We start from the raw sequence: 22,807 nt of genomic DNA, 5'->3' as shown, positions 1-22,807 counted from the left end.
GAGCCTGAGGGGACCTCCACATTGGATCCCCAACCACGGTAAAGCTGCCAGCTGTGGTTTTCAGGCTACAGCCGTCTGCTTTACCCTAGCTGGCTATCAAAAATGGGGGGACCCAACGTCATTTTTTTTTTAACTATTTTTTAAATAGAAAAAATTAATGGGCTTCCCTGTATTTTGATTGCCAACCAAGGTAACGGCAGGCAGATGGGGGTGGAAACCCATAGCTGTCTGCTTTATCTGCTGAGAATCAAAAATACCGCGGAGCGCTACGTCATTTTTTTAAAGATTTATTTTTACAGCACTGTGATGTCCAGCAATCAAAATACAGGGAAGCCCATTTTATTTTTAGTTATTTAAATATATAATTAAAAAAAATATATATGGGCTCCCGCTGCATTTTTTGTATTGCTAGCTAAGGGTAATCCAAGCAGCTACTGGCTGCTAACCCCCACTGCTTGGTGTTACCTTCACTGGCAATGGAAAATCCAGGGAAGCATTTTTTATTTTTTTTGCCAAAAAACTGCAAAAAAAGGACGTGAGCTTCGCCATATTTTTGTATGCTAGCCAGGTACAGCAGGCAGGTGCTGGAAGAGTTGGATACAGCGCCAGAAGATGGCGCTTCTATGAAAGTGCCATTTTCTGAGGCGGCTGCAGACTGCAATTCGCAGCAGTGGAGCCAAGAAAGCTCAGGCCAACCTGTGCTGCGGATTCCAATCCCCACCTGCCTAGTTGTACCTGGCTGGACACAAAAATGGGGCGAAGCCTACGTCATTTGTTTTCTAATTATTTCATGAAATTCATGAAATAATAAAAAAAGGGCTTCCCTTTATTTTTGGTTCCCAGCCGGGTACAAATAGGCAACTGGGGGTTGGGGGCAGCCGTACCTGCCTGCTGTACCTGGCTAGCATACAAAAATATGGCGAAGCCCACATAATCTTTTCAGGGGGCAAAAAAGTTCTGCATACAGTCCTGGATGGAGTATGCTGAGCCTTGTAGTTCTGCAGCTGCTGTCTGTCTGTATGGAGAAGAGCAGACAGCAGCTGCAGAACTACAAGGCTCAGCATACTCCATCCAGGACTGTATGCAGACGTTTTTTGCCCACCAAAAAAATTACGTGGGCTTCGCCATATTTTTGTATGCTAGCCAGGTACAGCAGGCAGCCACGGGCTGCCTCCAACCCCCAGTTGCCTATTTGTACCCGACTGGGAACCAAAAATATAGGGAAGCCCATTTTTTTTTAATTTTTTCACTTATTTCATGAAATAATTAAAAAACAAATGACGTGGGCTTCGCCCCATTTTTGTGTCCAGCCGGGTACAACTAGGCAGCTGGGGATTGGAATCCGCAGCACAGGTTAGCCCGAGGTTTCTGGGCGCCTCTGCTGCGGATTTCAGTCCGCAGCCGTCCCAGAAAATGGTGCTCTCATAGAAGCGCCATCATCTGGCGCTGTATCCAACTCTTCCAACAGCCCTGGAGCCGGGTGGCTTGTTGGGTAATCATGAGTTAATACTGGCTTTGTTTTACTAGCCAGTATTAAGCCAGAGATTCTTAATGTCAGGCACGTTTGACCCGGCCATTAAGAATCTCCAATAAAGGGTTAAAAAAAAGACACCACACAGAGAAAAAATACTTTAATAGAAATAAATACACAGACACATTAGAGACTCCATCTTTATTACCCCCTGTCAGCCCTCCACGATCCTGCTCTTCTGTCTTCTTTCTTTCTAGTGTAGTAGTAGTGACGATTGTAGTGAGGATGAGGTTCACCAGCCCATCACTTGGGGCTGGGGAACCTCATCCTCAGTACAATCCTCACTACAATCGGGAAGCAGCGTGCAGCCTTCACTTCGTGAGTGATCAGTGCTGGCTGTCAGCGGTAACAGCGGTAACGCTGACAGACGCGTTACCATAGCAACGGTGCTCTCGGAGCTGCGGTTAGCGGTGACGTCACCGCTAACTGCGTTGCTATGGCAACGGTGATCTCCGTTAATGACCGGCTGTGTCAGCCGGTCCCTAACGGAACGGGGAGTCGACCGTGTGCTAGAGCATGTCGCCGGTAAACGGCGATACACATATGTGCACCGTGTACCGGAGAGATGCACTCGCAGGTCCTACATGACGCGTCATAGTCATGTGACCAGTCTGTAGCCAATGAGATAATAGCCACGTGACTGGTCACATGGCTATTTTGACGTCACGACAGGTCCTGCATCTCTGCTGGCAGTGCCGGTCACGGGAGGATTCAGCGATCATCGGATGGAATAGCGGCAGGAGACAGAGTACAGAAGGGATCGCGAGGACCGGTAAGTGTTATGGCAATGTTTATTAACTGTTTGTGTACATTTATCATGCATTTTTATATGTTTGTGATTGACTCCCATTATAGCCTATTGGTTCTAGTTCGGTTCGTCGAACGTTCGACGAACCGAACTCGAACGGGACCCCCGTTCGGCGAGCCGACCTCGAGCCGAACCGCAACCGGTTCGCTCATCTCTAGTGCTGTGCTCATACTGAATTCCTGGGTGATCAGTGTCGGTTCTATACAACATCAACACTCACAGACACCAATTGTTAGGTCTCACATTGGGTCAGGGTTTAAGGCAGGCACTCCATTAATTCTGAGAAGCAGCGACCAGTGTACCTGGTGATGGAGCCTTAAGTCCCATTCACTGGCCTGAAGGGGTGGAGCCTGGCAGAGGCAGTGTGGGAGGGGTCAATGGGTCAGGAAGATAGTTCAGTTTTTCCGTCAAACAGAGAAAGTGAGTGGAGGAGGAGAACTGGTTTGAACCAGCCAGTTCTAGTCAGAGTGTCTGTGAGGAGAGTTCAGTGAGGAAAGAACTCGAGGAGTGTGGTCTGTGAGCTTGGAGCTGAGCCGGATCATTCAGCCCAGGAAAACACAGTCCAGAGTGAGAAAGTCTGTCAGAGAAGTGACAGTTGAGAAGGAGTTGACAGGAAGATCCAGTCAGGTGTGAAGAGTGGTCGGTCTGAGGAGAAGTGAGGGGACAGCTGACAACCCCCATTCTGTTCCAGTCAGAGCTGACTAGTGACTTCGGTGAAAGGAGGAGTACGGTCGCTGGGGAGTACAGCATGATTACTATCAGGACCGAGCACCGACGGGGTGTAGAGCCCTAGATTAGGGGACGCTTCAAGCCCGCCTAATAAATCTACAGGGAGAGAAGATTGCACGTTTCTTGGCCCACCATAGTGTCCGAAGCACAGCAGCAGACTCAGAGCCTGGGTATTGGTACAGAGATACAGCCCATTGAAAGGTTTGTGCTGCCGGCGACTGAACCGGGACTTTTGACAATGAAAGCCATATAGGGGCCCTCGGAAGCTATAGGCTACGGGGAACCATTAGTAACAAAGAGGTGCATGAGAGCAGAAGTCACTGGGTCACAACCAGCACTGGGATCCGAGGAGTTCGGGATTGTCTGGAGCCCATCGTGGTGGAAACTGGCACTCTGCGGGCATAAGTGAACAGTGAGTAAAACATCATGACTGCAAGCCCCGTGTCATCTGTTTTGTCCTGCACCTCCTCAGTAAACACCATAGACTTTACCAAGCCCCAACGGTTGCCCCGGGGTACCCACTCTACCTGTGGGGAGCAAGAAACACCTCAGCTGCCATAACACCAGCCCCGGAGGTCCCTTCCAGGAGCTGCAGCTCCATAGCTGCAAAATACCACAGGTGGCGTCACGAATTTAATATTAACTACAACTCCCATCATCATCATCCCTCATCAGCCATTTAAATTGACTCTACCAGGGTCACGGAGTCGGGCCCCACCACCGCTGACTACCCCAGACTACCCCGGACTAGTCCGGCCCGACACTGAGTCACCTAAGGCCCTGGGGCGGACGAGTCATATATAATGAGAAAGTCTCTAGCAGCAGCAGCAGAAGAAGAATCTCCACAACAAGTGTTCTAAAGGGGATGTTCTCGATCACAAGGGAAAATAGTTAAAACTTAGCCTTTAACTATACAGGATACAAAAAAATATGTAGAATGTGCATATTTTAAAAATCTTATAATTCTTATGTGATTTGGATTTAAAAAAGCCTTAAGGCCACTTTACACACAGAGATAAATCTTTGGCAGATCTGTGGTTGCAGTGAAATTGTGGACAATCAGTGCCAGGATTGTGGCTGTGTACAAATGGAACAATATGTCCATGATTTCACTGCAACCACAGATCTGCCAAAGATTTATCTCTGTGTGTAAAGTGGCCTTAAGGCTTTTTTAAATCCAAATCACATAAGAATTATAAGATTTTTAAAATATGCACATTCTACATATTTTTTTGTATCCTGTATAGTTAAAGGCTAAGTTCTAGCCATAATTAAGGATTCTTCAACCAGAAATGTGTAACCATTATTTTTTTGTTAAAATGTGCACATTCTACTATTATTTTTTAGCTCATTTGATTATTTGCTAGGTTTTCACTACAGTGGAACCTTGGTTTACGAGAACAATCCGTTCTGGGAGTGTGCTTGCAAACCAAGTTACTCGTCTAGAAAAGCAAAATTTCCCCTAGGAAATAATGCAAGCTCAGACAATTCATTCCACAACTTGTTTAATGTCCCATCCTTGTCGCCTATTGTGCCATTCCACACATGCTCAAACACACACAAACACACACATATTATGCTCACCTTACCTTCCGTTCCATCACCGGCCTCCCGATTCTTGTGGTTCACCGGTACAGGATGTGTATCGGGTAACCATCGCGACTGATGCTGGAGCTTTCACTGCCAAAGTGGTGACGTCAAAGGATAGCCGTTTGCCTCTGATTGGTCAGCATGCAGCCTTTGAGAAGCAGCTGACAGTGGAAGTTCCTCCATCTCGTCGCGATGGTTATCCGATACACATCCTGTACCGGCGAACTACAATAACCAGGAGGCCGGCGTGTTTGTGTGTGTTTGTGCGGACTGCAAGAGCGGGTAAGAGTGCGGTGAAAGTGCATAACTGGAAGTGTGTGCGGTATTTGCTTGTACAGCAAAGCATGCTCGTAAACTGAGTTACAAATTTCCACCAAGCTTTGCTCGTATAGCAAAATACTCGCACACAAAGTTACTTGTAAACTGAGGTTCCACTGTACTTTACTTTGATGCTGTTGAACATGCCCTTTTGGATCATTGAGAAGTATTTCACCTGGAAGCCACACCAATGCATACTCCGTGTACCACACCTAGACCACATACTGACTACCCTGGGCCTGATTATACAGGCTGCATCACATAGTGCGCCGGAAATGCATAGCTATGCTAATACTTGGCATGGTTGTGATAGCTGTGGAAGTGCCCACAGAATAAAAGCTTGTTGATTGGCTGTGCGGCTGCCTTTCAATAAACTTTATTCAGCATCCGAACTCCGAACTTGACCTTGGATGTCTGTCAGAAGTCCGTGTTCAAATTTTATCACCAGACACCGGTGCAAACCCCGAACTTTACAGCTCAGTTTTGCCCATTCCTACTAATCTTCTATTATTTGCTTTAAAATTTGTGCACCCTTCATATTTTTTGCACATTTCTCTGGATTAATTTGATCTAAAGCAACATCATACATACTTTTATCTAACAATAGATGAAGAAAAAGAAAAATACTCAAATGAGTTAAAAAAATATTAGATGTCATTTTTTTATTGAGGAAAATGATCCAATGTCACAAGTATGTGTGTGACAAAAGTATGGGAGAACCTTTACTTGCGAAATCTTGTATAACTAAAGCCTGCTTTACACGTTGTAATTTCGCATACGATTTCGTATTTTGTTGAATGTGCCTCACATACGAGTAACCCCCCGTCACACGTACTTACTCGTCCATACTACCTCGATGTGGGCGGCGAACATCCATTTCCTGGAGTGGGAGGGACGTTTGGCGTCACATCGACGTCACGCGGCAGCCGGCCAATAGAAGCGGAGGGGTGGAGCTGAGTGGGACGTAAACATCCCGCCCACCTCCTTCCTTCCGCATTGTGGGCCGGGAGCCGTAGGACGCTGTTCATCGTTCCCGGGGTGTCACACACTGCAATGTGTGCTACCCGGGGTACGATGAACACTCTGACGTGCAATTCTAGAGACAGGTACGATGTGAATGTGATGAACGTTTTAACGTTCAATCGCAATCGCACATACCTGTCACACACTGCAATGTACTTACGATGTCGGATGTGCGTCACTTACGACGTGACCCCGCCGGCACATTGTAAGATACATTGCAGCGTGTAAAGCAGGCTTAACTAAATCTCAAGATTTCTGGTAATTGTTGATTAGTTCTGTACATCATTTTGGGTGATTTTTAGCCTATTGCTCCACATAAAACGGACTTAACTTTGTTATGTGTCACAAATTGACTGTAGGATAATGAGGGACAGGGGCTTCTAAGCTGTCAGTCACGCAAAAGGACTCTATGCTATCCCTAACCTCAGGGTTACTCCTGTTGGTGGAAGTGCTTGAGTCCCATGCCTGGTTAGGCTCCTAATTAGAACTAATCTGATTTCCTATCCCACTAAGAAGGACAATTCAGAAGTAATATGTACACACAGTTAAAGACAGACAAGGGAAAACCAAAACTCTGACACACTGCACACACACAGGAATAGACAACCGGAGACTCAGGAGAAAAACAACAGCAGGAAAGTAGCAACAATAAGACAACAATGGTTAATATCCACCACCACCATCAGCAGCAAATATCACTATATATATATATATATATATATATATAAATATATATATATACATTGATAACTCTGCTTTACCTGTTCAGCCTCTACATAACAGTTCTCAATCTCAGCTCATCTTGTTTTCAGATATGTCCTCCACAGCCCCCATGCAGTATTATATCAACTACAGCCTCCAATATACAGTGTAATGTCCATCACAGCCTTCTTTACCTTATTATCTGTCCACATCCACCAGTATGACATCCCCCAAAGCCCCAAGTGTAATATTCTTCACAGTACTCACTAAACTGTTCCCAACAGTTTCCCATATAATGTGCCAGATCTTCTTGTATTTTCCAGACAGCCAGGCCTCATGTCAAAACACTCCGCCCCTTGAATGTCCCCACAGCCAGCCCTCTTGACCTCACAGCCAACCCCACATATTTTGACAACAGCCTACTCCACATATGTACCCATAGCCTGCCACACATATGTCACCTTAGCAAGCCCCATGTACAGTATGTCCCCACAGCCAGCCTAATATATGTCCGCACCGCAAACCCCTCAAGTCCCCACAGCCATGTCCACATATATGTCCACAGCCAGCACCTCTTATGTTTTCACAACCAGCACCTCATGTCTCTACTGCAGCCCATTATGATCCCACAGTCAGCCCCTCATGTGCCCACAGATAACGCTAATTATGTCCCCACCGGTAGCTCCTCTTATGTACACACAGCAAGCAACTCTTATATCCCCACAGTCAACCTCTTGTATGTCACCCCAGCCTGCCCCTTTTATGTCCCCACAGCCAGCTGTACATATGTTGCCACAGCCAGCCACTCCTGTCTCCAAAGTCAGCCCCTCTTGTCAAATATAAGAAAAAAAATTATACTCCCCTTTCAAACATAAGAAAAAAAATATATACTCACCTAATCCAGGCTCCCCATCGAGTGCAGCGTTATATTCTTTTATATCCTGTACAGCTGTGGGCGCTCAATGGTGTGATGATGACACTGTAATGCACCATCTGACATCCCAGGTGTGTGCTTTCTCCAAAAGGGCTCAGGCTGGAAAGGGCCTGCATTTTGCTGGAGTTCCCGGTGGGGCAGGGAGCTGCTTACAGCTGTTGGCGCATACAGCAAATATATTTGTGTATGACAGTATAGGATTAAAGGGTACTTTACACACTGCGATATTGGTATCGATATCGCTAGCGAGCGTACCCGACCTCGTCGGTTGTGCGACACGGGCAAATCGCTGCCTGTGGTGCACAACATCTCTATGACCCGTCACACGGACTTACCTTCCCTGCGACGTCACTCTGGCTGGCGAACCACCTCCTTTCTAAGGGGGCGGTTCGTGCGGCATCACAGAGATGTCCCACAGCAGCCGTCCAATAGAAGCGGAGCAGCGGAGATGAGTGGGCATAAGATCCCGTCCATCTCCTTCCTTCCTTCTTTTCCAGTGGATGCAGGTAGGAGATGTTCGTCGTTCCTGCGGTGTCACACGTAGCAATGTGTGGTGCTGCAGGAATGACAAACAACATCGTACCTGCAGCAGCAATGATATTATAGAAAGGAGCAACATGTCAACGATCAACAATTTTTGACGTTTTTGTGACCGATGATCGTTGCTTCTTGGTGTCACTCGCTGCAATGTCGCTAACGGCGCAGGATGTGCGTCACTAACGACGTGACCCCAACGCTATATCGTTAGCGATGTCGCAGCGTGTAAAGCACCCTTTAGTGCAAAGTGTTGGCAATAGCATCTCTGGGCCTGCGCTACAGCCATCAGTGTGCGGAATGCCTGCAGCTGAACAAGGGTTGTCGGACGGCTGCAGACATTCAGCAATGTTGTTGTGTTTTTCCCCCAAGGTGCACCCCTCTTGGGAAAGCAGGAGATACTGTAGCTCCCTAGATAGCTGCCTACCCCTCATCTCGTCCATAGTTTCAACTCTCAAAAAATGTGTTTTCTCTATTCTTATTATTACTATTTCACTTATTTCAGTACTTTTTAAGAAAAATTCATTTTCAAGATCCAATTGGAAAAGAAGTCCACTTTAATGACAAAGGAGAAATGACCACTCACTATCATATTAATAATTTAAAAATTATATTTAAAGCTTTATTTTTAAAACATGTGGGAAGATTTAATTTATCTGTTCATGAAGAAGATCAGCTCTTTATAGATACTAGTGTAATATATTGGAAAAATGGCAAGGTCAGTATTATAATCTTTTTTTCATGTACGATTATTTTAAAGTATTTGGCTGAACATTCATATATTTCAATTTATATGTTATCTATATCCCTTTCTTTTATCCTTTTAATTTGAACAAAATGTTGTACTTAGAAAAATATATTTTTCTTAAATATGAAAGAAGTTAAGAGTCGTCCCAAAAAAAAATCCCACATCCAATAATACTGAAAATGGTGTTTATTGAATTAAATGGTTGGTCCAATATCTAAAATGCTCTTTATAATTATCTATTTGTACACCTAAAGCACTTTTCTTCACTTGCTTCTTTATAAAATACCCTACACTTCTCCGTATCCAGCTTTTCCCTGAATACGTTTTTATACTTTATTTCATGAGATGTTTCATTTGAGAAGTGTCTCAAATGGGAGATCACAGAAGGCTGGGTCTACACTCAAATCCCTGCTGCATCTATCAAACCTCCTGGATTTTATCAAGGGGTGGTACTGCAATTACCACAGCTTTTTACATTGTTGAGAACCAAAAAAAAAAATCATCAGGGAGCGGTGATAGAAGCAAGGTGAGTGACATCAGCACCAGCCCCCAACTTCTAACCCCTTTCTCAAGGGAATCATATTCGGGGCAGTGCTGGTGTGACTCATTTTAGTCTGCATACGCGGGCGATATTTGGCCTTTCCCCACACCTGTGCATTATGGCGCCGTACTAAGATCAGCAATGCCTATTGGACTGAACCACCCACAGGTGACTATAATAAAAGCTGTTTTTTATATTATGCAGATCAGCCTGGGCACTTACAAACAGTTTTCTAGAATGCTGTACATAAGAACTTACTGGTGGTGGCCGCAGTGTATAAGGAACAAATCTGGTGACAGATTCCCTTAAAGTTGACTTCATGGGTCTTCAGTGCCACTGGGGACAAATGGACAAAGGACTTGTGGTGTTATTTCAGCAGGATGGGTTGGAAAAGATTCCTTCACATAGTTCATGAAATTTAATTGCCAACAATTTCCAAGTGATAAAGTTTGGGGGCTGCTAGATGCCCTGAGGCGGCACAGCAGGAACTGCATTCCACCTTAGCTGGAGCAAAATCAGGCTCAGATGCCTGAAAGTCCCAATTTTTGCCAGTTGTACACTGAGAATTGGCCTTGAATCTGGGACTCCTTGTTGTTGACCACAAAAGTCCCATTCCTTCAAAATGTAAAAGTTTTCTGAGGCCCTACTCTACGTACAGTACAGACCAACAGTTTGGACACACCTTCTCATTCAAAGAGTTTTCTTTATTTTCAGGACTCTGAAAATTGTAGATTCACATTGAAGGCATCAAAACTATGAATTACAACATGTGGAATGAAATACTTAAAAAAGTGTGAAACAACTGAAAATACGTCTTATATTCTAGGTTCTTCAAAGTAGCCACCTTTTGCTTTCATTACTACTTTACACACTCTTGGCATTCTCTTGATGAGCTTCAAGAGGTAGTCACCGGAAATGGTCTTCCAACAGTCTTGAAGGCGTTCCCAGAGATGCTTAGCACCTTTTGCCTTCACTCTGCGGTCCAGCTCACCCCAAACCATCTCGATTGGGTTCAGGTCTGGTGACTGTGGAGACCAGGTCATCTGGCGTAGCACCCCATCACTCTCCTTCTTAGCCAAATAGCCCTTACACAGCCTGGAGGTGTGTTTGGGGTCATTGTCCTGTTGAAAAATAAATGATGATCCAACTAAACGCAATCTGGATGGAAAAGCATGCCGCTGCAAGATGCTGTGGTAGGCATGCTGGTTCTCTATGCCTTCAATTTTGAATAAATCCCCAACAGTGTCACCAGCAAAGCCCCCCCTACACCATCACACCTCCTCCTCCATGCTTCATGGTGGGAAACAGCCATGTAGAGTCCATCCGTTCACCTTTTCTACAAAGACACGGTGGTTGGATCCAAAGATCTCAAATTTGGACTCATCAGACCAAAGCACAGATTTTCACTGGTCTAATGTCCATTCCTTGTGTTCTTTAGCCCAAAAAAGTTTCTTCTGCTTGTTGCCTGTCCTTAGCAGAGGTTTCCTAGCAGCTATTTTACCATGAAGGCCTGCTGCACAAAGTCTCTTAATAGTTGTTCTAGAGATGAGAAGGTGTGTGCAAACTTTTGGTCTGTACTGTATGTTCCAGGGTGTATTAGAGTGTCTCTTTCTAAAATTTGGAAGCCCATGCACATAGTCATATGCTTTAGCAGTCTAGGAGACCCAACTTCCTCTACATGGATTCTAGGGTGTATTGCCATGCCTCCTTTCAATCTTTGATAGGACTTGCACTTAGGTGGGCTTTGCACACTACGACATCGCAGGTGCGATGTCGGTGGGGTCATGTCGAAAGTGACGCACTTCCTGTGTCGCTCTTGACATCGTAGTGTGTAAATCCTAGATGATACGATTAACGAGCGCAAAATCGTCGCAATCGTATCATTGGTGTAGCGTCGGCGAATTCCATAATTACGCTGATGCGACGGTCCGATGTTGTTCCTCGCTCCTGCGGCGGCACACATCGCTGTGTGTGAAGTCGCAGGAGCGAGGAACATCTCTTACGTGCGTCAACACGGCCCCGTCGGCTATGCGGAAGGAAGGAGGTCATCTCCACCCCTCTGCTCCTATTGGCCGCCTGCCGTGTGACGTCGCAGTGACGCCGCACGACCCGCCCCCTTAATAAGGAGGTGGTTCGCCGGCCAGAGCGACGTCGCACAGCAGGTGAGTGCATGTGAAGCCCTTGTAGCGATAATATTCGCTACGGCAGCTATCACAATGATATCGCAGCTGCGACGGGGCGGGGACTATCGCGCTCGGTATCGCAGCATGGGCTGCTATGTCGCAGCATGCAAAGTACCCCTTAGTGCATAGTCTTCCCCAATTTAGGAGTCTCAGTTCTTACATATGGGAAAACAAATTTGAAAAAATTTCATGCACACAATTCTTTTTTAAAATGGAAAACTGTTGCATTTATGAAAGAAGGAGAATGTCAATTGTTTCATCATTTTTGCAGTGTTTTTTCCAACATTAAAATCAAAGAGAGTGCAAAAGCATAGTAAAAACACTATGTGTGAACATTGCCTAAGGGTTGGAGGAGGCAGCTTTTCTCTCTTTCTAAAATTGCCTTATATACAAGTCATTATTCAGGAAGGATGTTTCTTAATATTTTTCCTGTAAAGTCAGTCCATAAAAGTGTAATAATACTCTGCCAACATTGTTTCCAGTGGCTACCTGGGAGTTAGAGATGTGTCTCGGCGTCTTCCCCATGTTTGCGTATTCCATTTGAGTACTTTTTTCATCCATTTTAGAGATTTACTGTCCCTCAGACTTCCTGACAGGGGCTGCCAGAAAATGCTTGAGTTTCCCATTGACTTCCATTATACTCGTTAATGAACACTAGCACCCGAGCATTCCGATTTTCTGAATTCAAGTACTTTGCACTCAAGCATTTTAAATCTTGCTCATCACTAATCACTGTAGAAATGTTTTTATATATGACCTGGGTGATGATCAGTGGAGAGCTGGGTTTTGAGAACCTCACTAATTTACTTAAGTGCCTCGATTAAATCTGCAGCTCTTGCATAAGCTGAGCACACAGAGCATTGCTCTGGCTCAATGTTATATTGATGGATGCATACATTCCGTCTCATGGAACTGTCTACAGACTCATAGACTCACTATTCACGATTTCTGCGATGTTTGGACTAATCATGGGAGTCTCAGGACTCCGACCACCACCGATGAGCAACACTGTGCAGCAACTTTCATATCTGAGAACACATACAGTGACAGTTGCACTTTAAAGCATGTTCCTTTTCTTAAAGGATTGTACAGGAATTACATATTGATAAGCTATCCATAAGTCATCAATATATAATCAGAGAGGTTCCAATACATTGCACTCCCACTGAACAGGTCATACCAGCTCTTGCAACTACCAAATTTAAGCAATGAAGCGTATATTTTTATCACGGGGCACTCAGCCTTCAGTCCAAGATTTGTTGTTCAAAATGAAGTAACGTGAACAAGTAACAGCAAGGGAGGGGAAGCGGTGGGGGAGAGCTCAACGGACGATGGCCATTTCAAGCTGATTAGGCGCTTCCACGGGTCCACTTTGAAGTGAACCCATGGAAGTGCCTAGTCGGCATGCAACGGCCGTTGTCCGTTGAGCTCTCCCCCACCGCTTCCCCTCCCTTTCTGTTACTTGTTCACGTTACTTCATCTTGAACAATAAATCTTGGACTGAAGGCTGAGTGCCCCGTGACTTCTACCTTTTTTGGAATCTGCATCTAATCCTGGGACTACACACAGAGTGAGCACCGCCCGACACAACAAGACATAGACTCCACAGGACCTCTGTAAGTACACCTCCTCCTTTTTGCAGTGTGGTGCCACCATCTAGTGCATTTTCTTTTTTCCTTGCTGAATGATTTTATAACTGCAAAATATATAAAAAATATTTCAGATATTTAATATTTTATGTTTTAAGCATTTAAAATATGAAAATTCATACAGTATAATTTATTAAAAAAAATGTGATCACTCATGTTTTAGGTTCCAGTCTCTAAGTGCACAGAGGACTGTCCACCAGGTTATCGAAGGATCCTAATGAACGGGAGACATCAGTGCTGCTTTGAATGTCTGCAGTGTTCCGATGGGGAAATATCTAATGAGACAGGTATTAATTACTGTTTCTTATCAGTATTAGGGATGAGGGAACCCAAAAGGTAAACTCTTGTTAAAAAAGTCTGTGTCCTAGTTTAGAGTTCGGGTGATGTTCATATGCTAATAGTTAGTTGAAAGGTTGCTGCGCAGCAAATCAACAAGCTTTATTGAATACGGAAGAGGCCTGTGTGGTGCTTGGAACAATAAAGAAAAAAAATGACGTAGGCTCCCACTTATTTTTGATAAAAAGCGCAGATAAAGCTGACAGCTGCGGGCTGCAACTCTCGACTGTCTGGTTTACTTTAGCTTCTTATCAAAATTACAGCAAATGGGAAACTATGAGACAGAAAAGTGCAAATAGGGTCTTATCCTGCATACTTGTATTGGTCTTTGCAGAATATGTGCTCACCTTGCTGAGTTGTGTCACCAACAACAAGATCAGAGCCTTTAATCAGGTGCTGAACAGACCAAGAGCCCTAAAGCTACTAACGATGCGAGGGAACCAGAAATAAATGTTGTGGGGGTGACTGCGCTGCTGAGGAGCAAGAGAAGACAAATGCACTGTATCAAGATGAAGGGCAGTTTAATGCTCAACATGTTTTAAAGAAATCCCACTTCTTTTAAGGGATACCACTTTGAAACATGTTGAGAAATAAACCTCAATTCATCTGGAAACTGTGCATAGGTTTTCTGTTACTCCTCACAACATATCAAAAATAGAGGTGATCCTATACCATTTTTTTAATTATTTATTGAAATCATTTTTTAGAACGGTGTGGGGTCCACCTTTTTTTTTGATAACCAGCCAAGGCAAAGTGGACAGCTGGGGGCTAGAATTATCAGGCTGGGAAGTACCATTGATATTGGCCCTCCCCAGCCTAAAAATAGCAGCCCATAACTGCCCCAGAAGGGAAGCATCCATTAGATGCACCAATTATGGCACTTTGCCTGGCTCTTCCTGATTTTCCTGGTGCGGTGGCAATCGGTGTAATACTTTTGAGGTTTATGTAGTTTTGAATTAACAGCTGGAATCAAGCCCAAGGGTTAGTAATAGATAGGTGATTATTAGACATCCCTATTACTAACCGTCAAGTGTAGAGTTAAAAAAACACACAGGGAAAAAAGTTAATTTGAATAAACACTCCCTTGTTTATCAATTTATTAATTCAAAATAAATTTTGGAAGCTCCTGCGTAATCCAATAGAGTCATGTCCCGCAATGCTTATCCATTCCTATGGAGGTTCAGTCTGAAAAAGTAGGAACATTAGAAAGTAGAAGATTGGAAACAAGTGATTTGGAGACAAAAGTCAATAGACGAGGTTTTGATGAGTGCAAATGGGTCTGGAAGAAACATGGAAAAAAGTTGCTAACAGATTGAGAAATAAGAGCTTTCAAGTTTGGTGGGGAAGCCTGATGATATGGGGTTGTTTCACAGCCAAAGGCATTGGATATTTGACCAGGGTCGCTGGTGGTGCTGAGCTATATTAAAGTATCCAAAAACACTCCAGTACTATGAGTATGAAAAGGACAAGATTTAATTCCAGGTGGACAACACCCAGAAGAATGTGTTGAGAATAAATGGTTCAATGACCATGCAGAAGAGGTGCTGGATTGGCCCCCACAGTCTCCAGTCTACAACCCAACTGAACACTTGTGAGTAAAGTTGAAGAAGAAGCTAAATAGACACCCAAGTGATAAAAGCAGTATGCACCCACCAGCATTGGGAATGTGTAGTTATGACCTGGAATCAGACCTGGAATCAGATTTCAATTGTGACATGATTGAATCTGACCAAGAGCCCAGAAGGATTCAAGCAGTGATGAAATCCAAAGGTGAGTTTGCAAAATACCAACAAATAATAACAAATAAAAAATTTAGATTTTTTTTAGGAGCAAAACAGTAACAATGCAGCGACATGACAAGAATCTGCATAACTAATCATATACTAAATATTTGCAAGTCAAATTTATGTATGAGATAGCCAAGATGATTGTCTATAAGATGGAGGTCATCTCATGCTCCATGCTGTAGTGGATAATGAGATAACAGGCCTGAAAATCAAAATTTAAAAACATTGTTTTACGCTTTTTCTAATCAGTGTATATATTTTAGCAAGAGCAATTTCTTTTTTTTTTAAATAGGACAGCGAACACATATGTTTTTATAGGGTCTATAATGCTTCAGCTGCTTCTACATCTGGTGAGGATGCTGATTTGGACACAGTCGTCATGGTTCGCATCCCCGTCCACATGGCTAGGGGGTGGAGCCTTCTCCCGGGCCTCACTTCCGGAGCCTGGATGCCTTAAAAGCTGACATTGCCAGTGAGCCAGCGCCGGCTATAAGCTTAGCGCTGCTTTGCTTGTGATTGCTGGTCCTATGAGTGATTTCCTGATCCGTCTGTTCCTGTGCCCCCGTGCCCTTGTCTGTATTTTGTCCCCTTGTCATCCTTCCACTCCTCTGTCCCCTCTCCTACCTCTCCACTTGGTTGCTTCCTCTGGTACTGACCTTGCCTGACCTTGACTCCACTTTTTTGCTTTTGAAATAGGCTTTCAATTTCTGATAGGCTGGGGTCCAACACCAGGCAACCCCGCCGATCAGTTGTTTCTGGTGGTGGCAGTGGCAGCAGGTGTTCAGAATTGCTTATTGCTGGAGCTGCTCCGTGTTCTGGTAGCGGCCACAGCTGGGTACTGCATATCTACCTCCCATTCAAATCCAAAGGAGGCAGATATGCAGATCCCAGCTGTGGCTGATATTAGAAGACTTAGTAATTCCGAAACTGAGCATTTCTGGCCATCTGCATTGAGAAAATCTGTTTGGCACAAGAACCGAGTGTCGGACCCCAGCCAATCAAACATTGTTGACTTATCCTAAGGATGAGCCATCAATAATAAAGTAGTGGATAACCCTTTTAATTGTGTCATGTGCAAAGGAAATCTTGGTCTCCACAAAGTCTAAGAACTTGTATCTTTAAAAAAAATTCTCCAAAATTGTACTTTTATATATTTCTTTATTCTTCTTTTAGACAAGCAATCATGCATCAGGTGTCCAATAGACCAGTGGCCAAATGACAACAATCAATGTGCACCAAAGGAAAAGTATTTTTTATCATATACTGAAGACTCAATAACTCTTTTTATATCTATCATTATTATTTTTCTTTTTCTCAAAACTTCAGTCATCTTAGGAATCTTCACTTTATTTAGAGATACACCAGTTGTAAGAGCAACTAACCAAAGCTTAAGCTTCTTCTTGCTTGTCTCCATGATGTTAAGCTTTCTCTGTATATTTTTGTTCATGGGTCGCCCTACACATGTCACCTGTATGCTTCGTCAGACTTTATTCGGGATTATCTTCTCAGTAGCCATCTCTTCTATCCTGGCTAAAACCATCATGGTCTACATGGCCTTCAAAGCCACCAAGCCTGGAAGCAAATGTAGAAAATTTATTGGAGTGAAGATCACCAACTGTTTAGTGTTTGTTTGCTCATTTACACAAACTATACTTTGCATTTTCTGGTTATCTACTGCACCGCCATTCCCAGAAAACAACTTTGACTTGTATGCCGACAAAATCATTCTTCAGTGTAATGAAGGGTCACTAGTAGCATTTTCCATTATCCTTGGTTACATAGGCTTTCTTGCAGCCATTAGTTTCTTGGTGGCTTTTCTGGCAAGGAATTTGCCAGATAGTTTCAATGAAGCTAAAAACATCACGTTCAGCATGCTGGTGGTCTGCAGCGTCTGGGTGGCTTTTATTCCAGCCTATTTAAGTGTAACTGGAATAAGTACAGTTCTAGTAGAGATATTTGCAATATTATCTTCAAATGTTGGCATTTTAGTTTGTATATTTTATCCTAAATGTTATATTATTATTCTGAGACCAGACTTAAATTCGAAGGTCAATTTGTTAAAAAAGCAAAAATATGGTTGAGAAAATAAAATTAAATAAATCATGTTTAGTAATATACACTATTGTATTTATATACCCTCAATTTTGGTTTCTTGATTTTCATAATGATCATTATTTAATTTACTTTTGAGGTGTTTGTCACGTCTAAAACAATTGTGGCCTGGAAAGAGACAATCTACACCTTTTACAGTGCCAATGAATTTGCGAGATCCAACCGATCACTCTACCAATTGCTACTTCTGCATGATGCCGTCCATTAGACAAGGCTTTCAAGGAAGAAGTGGACTTTACAGTATCCAAATCTTCCATTCGCATTCCATTCGCATTATGTCCAGTACCACACACAGAGGAACTGCCAGTTCCAAAAGCACCAGAAACATTTTCAGTCGAGTCAAGGTAGAAAAAAGTGGGCGCTTAGTGTTATGAAGCATCTTCCTCTCACGACTAAAGAGGAGGGAGCCTCTAGAGGCTCGAGTTCAGTTTGGTTCGTCGAACGAAGGCCGCGTTTGAGTTCGGTTCGGCGAGCCGTTCGACGAACCTCTCAAACCCCATTGAAAACAATAGGAGGCAATCACAAACACATAAAAACACCTAGAAAACACCTACAAAAGGTGTCCAAAAGGTGAGAAACAACTCACAAGACAACACAAAACACATGGGAAAGTGACAAAGACAAATACTCAAGCGAAAACAAAACAGCTGGATGAGTATCCAAAAACACTCCAGTACTATGAGTATGAAAAGGACAAGATTTAATTCCAGGTGGACAACACCCAGAAGAATGTGTTGAGAATAAATGGTTCAATGACCATGCAGAAGAGGTGCTGGATTGGCCCCCACAGTCTCCAGTCTACAACCCAACTGAACACTTGTGAGTAAAGTTGAAGAAGAAGCTAAATAGACACCCAAGTGATAAAAGCAGTATGCACCCACCAGCATTGGGAATGTGTAGTTATGACCTGGAATCAGACCTGGAATCAGATTTCAATTGTGACATGATTGAATCTGACCAAGAGCCCAGAAGGATTCAAGCAGTGATGAAATCCAAAGGTGAGTTTGCAAAATACCAACAAATAATAACAAATAAAAAATTTAGATTTTTTTTAGGAGCAAAACAGTAACAATGCAGCGACATGACAAGAATCTGCATAACTAATCATATACTAAATATTTGCAAGTCAAATTTATGTATGAGATAGCCAAGATGATTGTCTATAAGATGGAGGTCATCTCATGCTCCATGCTGTAGTGGATAATGAGATAACAGGCCTGAAAATCAAAATTTAAAAACATTGTTTTACGCTTTTTCTAATCAGTGTATATATTTTAGTAAGAGCAATTTCTTTTTTTTTAAATAGGACAGCGAACACATATGTTTTTATAGGGTCTATAATGCTTCAGCTGCTTCTACATCTGGTGAGGATGCTGATTTGGACACAGTCGTCATGGTTCGCATCCCCGTCCACATGGCTAGGGGGTGGAGCCTTCTCCCGGGCCTCACTTCCGGAGCCTGGATGCCTTAAAAGCTGACATTGCCAGTGAGCCAGCGCCGGCTATAAGCTTAGCGCTGCTTTGCTTGTGATTGCTGGTCCTATGAGTGATTTCCTGATCCGTCTGTTCCTGTGCCCCCGTGCCCTTGTCTGTATTTTGTCCCCTTGTCATCCTTCCACTCCTCTGTCCCCTCTCCTACCTCTCCACTTGGTTGCTTCCTCTGGTACTGACCTTGCCTGACCTTGACTCCACTTTTTTGCTTTTGAAATAGGCTTTCAATTTCTGATAGGCTGGGGTCCAACACCAGGCAACCCCGCCGATCAGTTGTTTCTGGTGGTGGCAGTGGCAGCAGGTGTTCAGAATTGCTTATTGCTGGAGCTGCTCCGTGTTCTGGTAGCGGCCACAGCTGGGTACTGCATATCTACCTCCCATTCAAATCCAAAGGAGGCAGATATGCAGATCCCAGCTGTGGCTGATATTAGAAGACTTAGTAATTCCGAAACTGAGCATTTCTGGCCATCTGCATTGAGAAAATCTGTTTGGCACAAGAACCGAGTGTCGGACCCCAGCCAATCAAACATTGTTGACTTATCCTAAGGATGAGCCATCAATAATAAAGTAGTGGATAACCCTTTTAATTGTGTCATGTGCAAAGGAAATCTTGGTCTCCACAAAGTCTAAGAACTTGTATCTTTAAAAAAAATTCTCCAAAATTGTACTTTTATATATTTCTTTATTCTTCTTTTAGACAAGCAATCATGCATCAGGTGTCCAATAGACCAGTGGCCAAATGACAACAATCAATGTGCACCAAAGGAAAAGTATTTTTTATCATATACTGAAGACTCAATAACTCTTTTTATATCTATCATTATTATTTTTCTTTTTCTCAAAACTTCAGTCATCTTAGGAATCTTCACTTTATTTAGAGATACACCAGTTGTAAGAGCAACTAACCAAAGCTTAAGCTTCTTCTTGCTTGTCTCCATGATGTTAAGCTTTCTCTGTATATTTTTGTTCATGGGTCGCCCTACACATGTCACCTGTATGCTTCGTCAGACTTTATTCGGGATTATCTTCTCAGTAGCCATCTCTTCTATCCTGGCTAAAACCATCATGGTCTACATGGCCTTCAAAGCCACCAAGCCTGGAAGCAAATGTAGAAAATTTATTGGAGTGAAGATCACCAACTGTTTAGTGTTTGTTTGCTCATTTACACAAACTATACTTTGCATTTTCTGGTTATCTACTGCACCGCCATTCCCAGAAAACAACTTTGACTTGTATGCCGACAAAATCATTCTTCAGTGTAATGAAGGGTCACTAGTAGCATTTTCCATTATCCTTGGTTACATAGGCTTTCTTGCAGCCATTAGTTTCTTGGTGGCTTTTCTGGCAAGGAATTTGCCAGATAGTTTCAATGAAGCTAAAAACATCACGTTCAGCATGCTGGTGGTCTGCAGCGTCTGGGTGGCTTTTATTCCAGCCTATTTAAGTGTAACTGGAATAAGTACAGTTCTAGTAGAGATATTTGCAATATTATCTTCAAATGTTGGCATTTTAGTTTGTATATTTTATCCTAAATGTTATATTATTATTCTGAGACCAGACTTAAATTCGAAGGTCAATTTGTTAAAAAAGCAAAAATATGGTTGAGAAAATAAAATTAAATAAATCATGTTTAGTAATATACACTATTGTATTTATATACCCTCAATTTTGGTTTCTTGATTTTCATAATGATCATTATTTAATTTACTTTTGAGGTGTTTGTCACGTCTAAAACAATTGTGGCCTGGAAAGAGACAATCTACACCTTTTACAGTGCCAATGAATTTGCGAGATCCAACCGATCACTCTACCAATTGCTACTTCTGCATGATGCCGTCCATTAGACAAGGCTTTCAAGGAAGAAGTGGACTTTACAGTATCCAAATCTTCCATTCGCATTCCATTCGCATTATGTCCAGTACCACACACAGAGGAACTGCCAGTTCCAAAAGCACCAGAAACATTTTCAGTCGAGTCAAGGTAGAAAAAAGTGGGCGCTTAGTGTTATGAAGCATCTTCCTCTCACGACTAAAGAGGAGGGAGCCTCTAGAGGCTCGAGTTCAGTTTGGTTCGTCGAACGAAGGCCGCGTTTGAGTTCGGTTCGGCGAGCCGTTCGACGAACCTCTCAAACCCCATTGAAAACAATAGGAGGCAATCACAAACACATAAAAACACCTAGAAAACACCTACAAAAGGTGTCCAAAAGGTGAGAAACAACTCACAAGACAACACAAAACACATGGGAAAGTGACAAGGACAAATACTCAAGCGAAAACAAAACAGCTGGATGAGGAAAAAGCGGAGGAGACACAGATATAGGCATGGCATGTCCTTCTAAAATCATGTAAAACACAGCAAGGTGACTCCAAGCAGAGTCTCCCTTTTTTCCAAAAATTGGGCCCCACAGACACCACCTCAGTGGCATCACTTGTGCCCTAAATGCAAACAGGATGTTTTGATTTGCATCAAGCACATTAAAAAATAGGCCAGCCTTAACTGTCCCCGGGATGACACAGGGATAGGTAGCAAAGTCCTTGCTGATCCATGACTTGTTCATCTTGGCTCATTTTTAAAAACACAGCAAGGGGACGCTAAGCAGAGTCTCCCTTTTTTCCAAAAATTGGGCCCCACAGACACCAATTCAGTGGCATCACTTGTGCCCTAGTTGCAAATTTGACAGGTAGATTTGCATCAAGCACATTCAAAAATACGCCAGCCTTAACTGTCCCCAGGATGACACCGGGGTAGGTTGCAAAGTCTTTGCTGAACCATGACTTGTTCATCTTCGCTCGTTTTTAAAAACACAGCAAGGGGACTCCAAGCATAATCTCCATTTTTTCCAAAAATTGGGCCCCACAGACACCACTTCAGGGGTATCACTTGTGAAACAGTTGCAAACTTGACAGGTAGATTTGAATCAAGCACATTCAAAAATACGCCAGCCTTAACTGTCCCCAGGATGACACCGGGGTAGGTAGCAAAGTCTTTGCTGAACCATGACTTGTTCATCTTGGCTCGTTTTTAAAAACACCGCAAGGGGACTCCAAGCAGAGTCTCCATTTTTTCCAAAAATTGGGCACCACAGACACCCCTTCAGTGGCATCACTTGTGCCCCAGTTGCAAACTTGACAGGTAAATTTGCATCATGCAAATTCCAAATCCACAAGCATTTACTCTCCCCAGGATGACACAGGGGTAGTAAAGTCCTTGCGAATCCATGACTTGTTCATCTTGATGAACGTTAGTCTGTCCCCATTGTCACTGGACAGACGCGTGCGCTTATCTTTCAGCACACACCCAGCAGCACTGAAGACACGTTCAGAGACAACGCTGGCAGCTGGACACGACAAAATCTCCAAAGCGTAAGTGGAGAGCTCTGGCCATTTTTTAAGATTTGAAACCCAAAATGAGCAAGGCTCCAGTTGCAAAGTCATGGCATCGATGTTCATTTGGAGATAGTCCTGTATCATCCTCTCCAGCCATTGACTATGTGTCAGACTTGTTGTCTCTGGTGGCCTTGCAAAGGAGAGTCTAAAAAAAATTATGAAATGATTCAATAAAATTGCTGTTATCAGCACCAGATACGCTGCTGCTGGTACGGTTTGACTGTTGATATCGAGCAATCCGAGGGTCATGTTGTAGGTAGTGCAGCAAGAAGGCACTCATGTGACTTGCACATCCATGCGGACCAAGTTCTCGCTGTGTTTGTGGCGGCGAGGTGATAACCATGCTTTCTTCCTCTGACATCTCCCCACAACCTCGTTCAACTGAAATTTGACCAAGGTCTCACTC

The 22,807-nt window shown here is 43.4% G+C and overlaps 1 protein-coding gene across 1 annotated transcript in view; it reads left to right on the top strand.

The window, feature by feature from the left end:
• LOC142244410 (vomeronasal type-2 receptor 26-like) overlaps nt 1-20,620 on the top strand; it is a 34,319-nt gene extending 13,699 nt beyond the window's left edge. Inside the window, exons 4-8 of the mRNA XM_075316941.1 lie at nt 13,454-13,577; nt 16,740-17,489; nt 17,734-17,869; nt 18,426-18,523; nt 19,713-20,620. Of these exons, the coding sequence (XP_075173056.1) occupies nt 13,454-13,577; nt 16,740-17,489; nt 17,734-17,869; nt 18,426-18,523; nt 19,713-20,620 (2,016 nt within the window). The remainder of the gene's footprint in view (nt 1-13,453; nt 13,578-16,739; nt 17,490-17,733; nt 17,870-18,425; nt 18,524-19,712) is intronic.
• Nucleotides 20,621-22,807: the final 2,187 nt, after the last annotated feature.

This window comes from Anomaloglossus baeobatrachus, chromosome 1 (genome assembly GCF_048569485.1).
Source record: "Anomaloglossus baeobatrachus isolate aAnoBae1 chromosome 1, aAnoBae1.hap1, whole genome shotgun sequence".
NCBI classification, from domain to species: Eukaryota; Metazoa; Chordata; class Amphibia; order Anura; family Aromobatidae; genus Anomaloglossus; species Anomaloglossus baeobatrachus.
The sequence above is the reverse complement of the archived record's forward strand: the minus strand, read 5'-3'. Positions and strand labels throughout refer to the sequence as shown.